The sequence below is a fragment of the Hippoglossus stenolepis genome, chromosome 10 (assembly GCF_022539355.2).
Source record: "Hippoglossus stenolepis isolate QCI-W04-F060 chromosome 10, HSTE1.2, whole genome shotgun sequence".
Classification (NCBI taxonomy): domain Eukaryota; kingdom Metazoa; phylum Chordata; class Actinopteri; order Pleuronectiformes; family Pleuronectidae; genus Hippoglossus; species Hippoglossus stenolepis.
This window is the reverse complement of record NC_061492.1, coordinates 12,760,150-12,767,357: the sequence shown is the minus strand read 5'-3', so window position 1 is coordinate 12,767,357 and position 7,208 is coordinate 12,760,150. Positions and strand designations below refer to the sequence as shown.

The 7,208-nt window shown below is 47.4% G+C and overlaps 1 protein-coding gene across 1 annotated transcript; it reads right to left on the bottom strand.

Moving 5' to 3' along the window:
* Positions 1–1,838: 1,838 nt before the first annotated feature.
* Positions 1,839–7,208, bottom strand: six4a (SIX homeobox 4a). Its single transcript, XM_035168396.2, has 3 exons — positions 6,456–7,208; positions 4,194–4,888; positions 1,839–3,068 (listed from the first exon to the last, which is right to left on the bottom strand). The coding sequence occupies exons 1-3, from the start codon at positions 7,184–7,186 to the stop codon at positions 2,461–2,463; spliced, it is 2,034 nt and encodes a 677-aa protein (XP_035024287.1). The 5' UTR covers positions 7,187–7,208; the 3' UTR covers positions 1,839–2,460.

The following is a 7,208-nucleotide window of genomic DNA, read 5'->3' as shown; positions in this document are numbered from 1 at the left end:
TCAAACCTTGTCTCCATCTTATCTCCCCTCGCTGGCTTGGTCGGATGCCCGCTGAGTGAATGAGTCCATGGGTGGAAACTCATGAATTCACAGAGAATCCCCTCAAGCCACGATAGGGGTCCAGGCTCTTTTTTTTTTTCTTTTTCTGGATAGAGACTCAGTGTCTCTGAGTGACAGCATCTCACATTCATTCTCCCACATGTTAAAGGGGTGGGGGGTTGTTCGTCCTTCACTCAGGGAAACACTGAGTTGTGGGGAGTTGCAGGACCCCCCCCCCCACCCAAAAAGAGCTTTACCTCTGGAAATCTCATTGCTGTTTATTTGAATTACAGGGGCTGAGATGAGAAAAGGAGGGCTAATGAACTCCAGGTTGCCAGGCATGTGCAAACGATCACCGCAGGTTTGCAGAGAGCAGCGGCAGGCCCGCTGGATTACTGCATATACCCCCACCCGCTAGCCAACCCCCCAAAATCCATAGCTGGGGTCTTAAATGTTGGAAATAAATTATTTGTGCGTCCGTAACTTGCTCCGATTTTAGCCATGTAGTATCCCCAAAATCTTCAAAAGGTTTAAATTTCATAGAAAGAATAAAAAATTGTATGTTTTTATAAATATAAACTTTTATTGTAGTACAGAGATTTAGAAAAATACATTCACATAATTTCAGATGACAAACGTATCATTCAAACTAAGATTTAAAAAATACCAACAAAACAAAACAAAATGACCATCAGTTTAATATTTGCCCACAACTCATTTTTTGGTATATTACATTAAAGCACTGAGGATACTTTCACTGAAATGTCCATTCAAATTGATGGGATCGTGTCACAAATTAAAGTGTTCATCAGTCCTCTAGTATGAAAACACGTGTTGCACCGCTACATGTGCACGGTATGACTTGGCTGCGACGCTGAAATGTGCTATTATGGTCATGTATGACAGCGAGGAATTAGGCTCCTGTTGCGAAAAGCGCCGGACACACTTGACAAATGGGCTCGACATTCTCTGCCCTCTCTTCCCCCATCTGACACCCGACGAGTGCGCCTGCGATGGTGGTAAATCTCTGAGGCTGCAACGCAGGAGCGACGACTGAGCTTACTTTTAGTTTTATTATTCACAAAACAAAAAGTAAAAGGCACTATAGTGTCCAAAACATTATGACGCCATGCAAAGAGAAATTATCACAATCCCTCTCCGGGTTTAAAAGTGGGACTATAAAAGAAACTAAAATGGTTTTGTCCCCTTCTGACTTCTGTACCTTTGTTCATTCAAAGCAGACACTCTGTAGAGGTCTGGCTTCATAGAAAAATACCATTCATGATTACTGACTGCTTCGGAGAGACACATCAAAATGAAACACGATATAGTATAGCATCGTCACATCTAGTTAACATACTATGAGTTGCAGCATTATAAACAACATATGATGGGCAACATGTGAACCGACAGCGTGACCTTTCCGTCATCGCTCCGATCTATGTCTGACAGGTTGAAGATGAGGCTTGAAATCGGAGTCGTCGCTGTACTTGTACTTGTGCATTTGTTGTCGTCGCACATGACAAACCCTCCGACCCGAAGGCTGCCACAAACGTGCACGTGGTAATGTCACTATGGTAGTGCAAACGCCCAAACAGACCAATGACATTATGTGTTTTTAAGTAGCAGAAAGGCACATTCGTCTCAACTCTTGTCCCGTACTCAACACGCTGAGTTCATTTGGTAAAATATAAAGCACAACTTCAGGGTTTGCAGCGACTTGAGAGGCAATCAGAGAATTTAAGGTGCTCACTGAAGGACACTTTCTCCTAAATCAGCAGCTTTCTCTCTCTAATAACCTATTATTCTATATGTGTGTGTGTGTGTGTGTGTGTGTGTGTGTGTGTGTGTGTGTGTGTGTGTGTGTGTGTGTGTGTGTGTGTGCAGTCCTTCAGTAAAAGCTGTTGCTCTTCAGCTGATCATTTTCACAGAGGCTCTCTCCCTCTTCCCCCGGCCGAATGACCTTTTTGGTTTGAGCCGGATGACGCATTTAGTTTGGAGGAACATCCTGGTCATGTGACTCGAAGCATTCCAGCACCTGCTCCGGCGGATCACATCCACTCAACAGGAAGTAGCAGGTGTTGTCTATAAAAATGCACATTTAAAACACGGCTCTCACACACAGAGAGCGGCTTCTCCTGTTTGCACAATCAGCCGCAATGTTTCTTCTTCCTAACAGGGCTTATAAAACGTGTCATAGACTTTTCTTATTTTTCCGATAAACTGACAGTGCCCACCCACGGGGCGTCCCCTCTGACTGTAGAGTGCATTGTAAAAGTCAAATGAACACAAATAATTTAACATTTAAAGAAATGAATAGTAAAAAAACAACCACACGCTCACACAAGGGTTAAAAGATTCACCATATCTCTGCTTGGGGGGGGGGGGACACGAGTGCTTCTGCGGGAGATTGATTTGAGGTTAAAGGTCGGCCATGTCCTCGTCCATCTGCACTGTCTGTAGTTTGGCCAGCTCCTTCCCTTCCACAGCCTCCATCTCCCCGCACATCGCCCGCACCATCTCATTCATGCCTCCTGAGCCGTCCACCTTGTTTTCCGACAGGTTCATGTAGTTGCTGTTCATGCCGGGGCCCATCAGGTGCGAGGGTGGATGCCCCCGGATCTCGTGGACCCCTAGGTACTCTGTCGGTTGGAGGTGGTGGCTTCCCGTGTCCGTGTGGGCCATCAGGGGCGTGCTGATGGTGAGGGTGGTGTAGACCTCCGGTTCGGGGCTGGACGAGGTGATAGTGGGGACGCCGTTGGTTCGGGTGGAACCCTGGCTGGAGGGAGCCTCTTCAGAGTTGGGGGTGGTGTAGCTGATCTGACCACTGTGGTCCAGGTGAAGCCCATGGTGGTAGGAGGAGTAGACGCCTCCCTCCAAAGGCTCCTTCTTGATGGACGTCTGGCCGGCGTTGCTCATGCTGTAGAGGACAGTGCTGTGGTGCAGAGACGACATGGTCATCTTGTCCTGCTGCTGGAACGAGTCGTCGCTGGAGGAACTCACTGCTACGTTGTCCAGAGGTATGGTTCCTAATGAAATGACAGAACAATACATATGATACAGTATCTCCACCTCCAGTTTAGATCCTAGTCCCACTGCTGGATCCTCTTCTCTCGCAGGTATCACATGATTAATGAAGAACAGACCTTGGCCTTAAAAATTGCTGTTGTGTGTCTCACACACTTTGTGCTCTTTAAGCTTGACCCCAGGCTGCCCCAGAGGACGACTGCAAACGCCTGCCAGCACTAAACAGCGAGCTGTAGCTTTCTGTTCATCCTTATAATTCATCCTGCTGTAGATGCTCTGCTTTCTGTCAGTGCAAGTGCCGTAATGGCTTATTCCCTGTTCGAGCGTTTCGTGGCCTCTGATTGTCTGAAACATATTTTCCCACCTCCCTGCTCTGCACATCAAGAGTGCAGTGATGATGAGTGATGGTGACTTCAGAACTTGTTTTTATTCATCTCAGGGGCTTTCAAAGGACCACCTCTTGCACATATGTGTGTGTGCGCGCATGTGTGTGTGCGTGTGTGTGGGGCCCTTCCCTGTTTCTTCTGGTCTGTGTTATGTGTAGTATCAGCCCTTTGGGCTACGGCCCAAACACAGACAAGCCAAGAATAAATCAGCTTGGATATATTGGGTGGATGTAGTAGAGATTTGTTGACAAACCACCGGGAAGTGCAGCGATGCACTGGAACATCCGAGGAAGTCAGAGAGCACCTCTGATCTGCAGTAAAACTGGGAGATATAAGGCTGTGATATCTATTTTATTTTATGATATCAGCCTCCTTTTGATTTTATCTGGATTTATCTCATCCTAATAATGTGGTACATCTTATTTTTGTCTTTTCTTGGTCTTAAAGGCTGAATTCATGGAACAGCATTACTTTAGTTTATTGTATTTACCTGAAAGATTAAATGAGCATATGATCGCATAATGTAGGAGCATCATATTCCCATTATAAGACAATCTCTCCCACTCCTTCATAAGTAGTATAAGTATTAGTCATTGTCAAAATACTGTAATATTTGATTGGGTATAATTGTTGCTCATCTTTATCTCCATTTTCTCAAGTAAACATGGCAACAAAAGTTGAACTAGTATGTAAGCTGTCCAACTGAATCATGTTTTCCATCATATCACTTCCTGTACCCACCTTGTTGTGGGATTGTTGAGGCCGAGGAGGCTGAGGAGAGCTGCAGGGGAGAAAGACCCACATCACTGTTGAGTAATGAGCTGCCGTCACTGTCAGACACTCCGCTCGGTACGTGCACCAGACTGTAGCCGCCCAGCTGCAGCGCACCTGACGAGGAGCTGAACGTCAGCACGGAGGAGCCCCCGTTCTGGGCGGCCATGGAGTGAGCCCCCTCCAGCTTCACGTCGGCTCCATTCACACATCCGGAGTAGGAGGCGTAGTGCAGGTTGGAGTCCTCTGCAGAACTGCCCAGTCCCTTCTCCTGCCCTGTGTGCATCTGCATGTCCACCCCAGAGCTCCCCAGCAGCACCCCTCCTGACGGCCTCAGAGGGTTGAAGGCCAGGGGCTGTATGCCCAAGTTGAGCCCGTTGAAGAGGATGTTTCCGGGTGTGTGGAGGTAAGACGAGCCGCCATTGTGGAAGACGGAAGATGAGGTGTTACTGGTCACTAGACTTCCATTGTAGAGGCCGCCACTGCTGGATCCGGGGGGCATCTTGATGTCCCCGATCTGCTGGATGACCACCCCACCGTCCAGATGCCCTGTTTGAATCCCATGGTGGATGACCCCATCTGAGGAGTTGGAGAGGGGCCGGGGTGACATCTCATCCTGGCCTTTACTAGACTCATCCTCTGTGCTGTGGTTTCCATCAGATTCACTGTGAATAAAGAAGATGACATGGTGTTACACTAAAGTATTGTTATAATTTGACTTTGAGCCAAAATGTGTGAGTATGTGTAACTTCCTGATAAAAGCACATCTATAACATATAATAGTTTTTATTTTTAAATCTATTGAAGAGTATTAACTTGTATAATGGCGTCTATTCCCTTTCCAGCCACATCTTGCCTGAGAAGACAGTCACATTTGTTGCAGTGTTATTACACAGCTTTGAAGAGCAGGGCCGTGTGTTTGTGAGTGTGGAGCCCCTCTCCCACCTCATGGAGAGCTGCACTGACAACAACCGAGCAACATCAACAACTGTGCAACCATTTGGCGCAGTAAATCCTGGTGTGACAAAATGCCAGTGCCGGTGGCATGACAGAACAAATGGCTGTGAGGATTTACTTTTTGTTCCCCTTAAATTTTTAAAATGTGAAATTTAAAACCCTTTTTTAAGTTTCTCAAAAAAGTCACAGCCTTCAAAAACAAAACAATATGGACGTAGCTGTTATATTTTGTTTACAAGCCCCCTTTTAAAAGACGGATTAAAACAGCTGCACCCTTCCCTCCTCCTCCTCCTTGCCCCTCACACACACTCAGACACACACACGCGCACACAAACACGCACACACACACACACACACACACACACACACACACACACACACACTCCCACAAAACCTCCCCCCACTTCTATGAAAAGATATAAAGCAAGACTAGTTACTGCAAGTGAGACGATTAAGTTTGTTCACAATATCCACAGGTTGTGTGTGCGTGCGTGCGTGCTTGCGTGTGTGTGTATATGTGTGTTTGAGAGAGGGAGAGACAGAGACAGAGGGGTCACCTCCACCAGGTGCGTCAGCTTTGTTCACACAGAGGGGAAAACATGAAAGAAGGTGAAATTCAGTGTGTTTGTGTGGAAGATTATAAAATGAAACGCAGGAGCTGCCGGAGCCTCTGGGTGGGATCCTTTATGTTCTGACAGAGAGCGAGGGGAAAATATGATTATCGAAAAGATTTATGTTGGGCTGGAGGGACACACGCACGCGCCGTGTGTATGTATGTGTGTGTCTTTCCACAAATAAATGGGAATATTAAAGTCACTTTTTGAGTTGTGTATTTAGTTAAAGAATTGTAGTGTGTGTGGTGAAGTTGCTGGTTTCTTTAGTTTCGTATGGTTTCCATGCACCAACACACTTGAAACCGGATCTGAAAGGCAACAGCTTCATATTTCAAAACATTATAAACGTGCCTCAAAACCTTTTACGCACTATTTGTGTTCCTTAATTATAAACACATTGTAATTCTCATTCTCAAAGTTTGATGAGTGAGTCCGAACGGAGGATTCTGAAATACACTGAGCACTGAATGGAGAGTGAATGGTTTTAACCTATAAACGTCCTTCCATGTGAGAGAAAAAAGCTTTTAAATACTTTGTTAAAATTAGCCCGGGTGTATTTTGACTCGCCTGTTACGCACGGAGCGCTCAGATAATTTTTGTAATATTCTGATTAATATAAAGTGTGGAAATGAAATTGGGTTGTTCCTTTTTCTCGCCTCACCTCTTGGACTGAGCCTCGGACGGGTTTCTGTCTCTCTGCCTCCGGTTTTTGAACCAGTTGCTGACCTGGGTCAAGGAGAGTCCTGTGATCTTGGCGAGGTTTCGCTTCTCGGCAGGAGAGGGGTACCTATTCTGAGTGTACAGATCCTTCAGCGCGTTCCGAGACCTCTCCTTGAAACAATACACCGTCTCCTCGCCGTCCCAGATAGTCCTGGGGAGAGGGTACTTTCTCCGGATCCGGTACTTGTCCACGGCGCCAAGGGGTCTCCCCCGCGCCTTCTCCGCCTCGGTGTACCGGGCCTTGTACCACAGCTCCTGCAGAAAGGTGTGGTTGGACGTGCTGAAGCTGTGGTTCTCCAGGATACTGTACAGCTCCTGGTACCGCGCCTGGTGGTAAGCGACGAGCGCTTGCGCCTTCAGGATGCTTTCGTTGCCGCGGAGCAGGTCGCTCTGTGGCAGGGACCACAGGAACCTGGCCAACCGGTCCACATTGCCTCCCTGCTGCAGAGCCTCGCACACGCACGCCACTTGCTCCGGGGAGAAAGCCAGGGAGGACGCGGCGCTCACCAGCAGCTCCGTGCGCACCGCGTCAGCGTTGGGAGCCGTGCGCTCCATGGACAACTCCGCCGCGTCCAGCGCCACAAACTTGATGCACTCCCGCTCATCCAGCTCCTTCACATTTTCCCTCTTGATGTCATTCGCTGTTGTGACTTCTCCGGCAGAAGAAGACATTTTTTTCCTGTTCGAGCCTTCC

Excerpts from the sequence above, each read along its gene's own strand:
- six4a (XM_035168396.2), bottom strand. The coding sequence starts at position 7,186 with ATGTCTTCTTCTGCCGGAGAAGTCACAACAGCGAATGACATCAAGAGG. Across the intron at positions 4,889-6,455 it reads TCCGAGGCTCAGTCCAAGAG|TGAATCTGATGGAAACCACA; the intron begins GTGAGGCGAGAA and ends CTTTATTCACAG. Across the intron at positions 3,069-4,193 it reads CTCAACAATCCCACAACAAG|GAACCATACCTCTGGACAAC; the intron begins GTGGGTACAGGA and ends TCATTTCATTAG.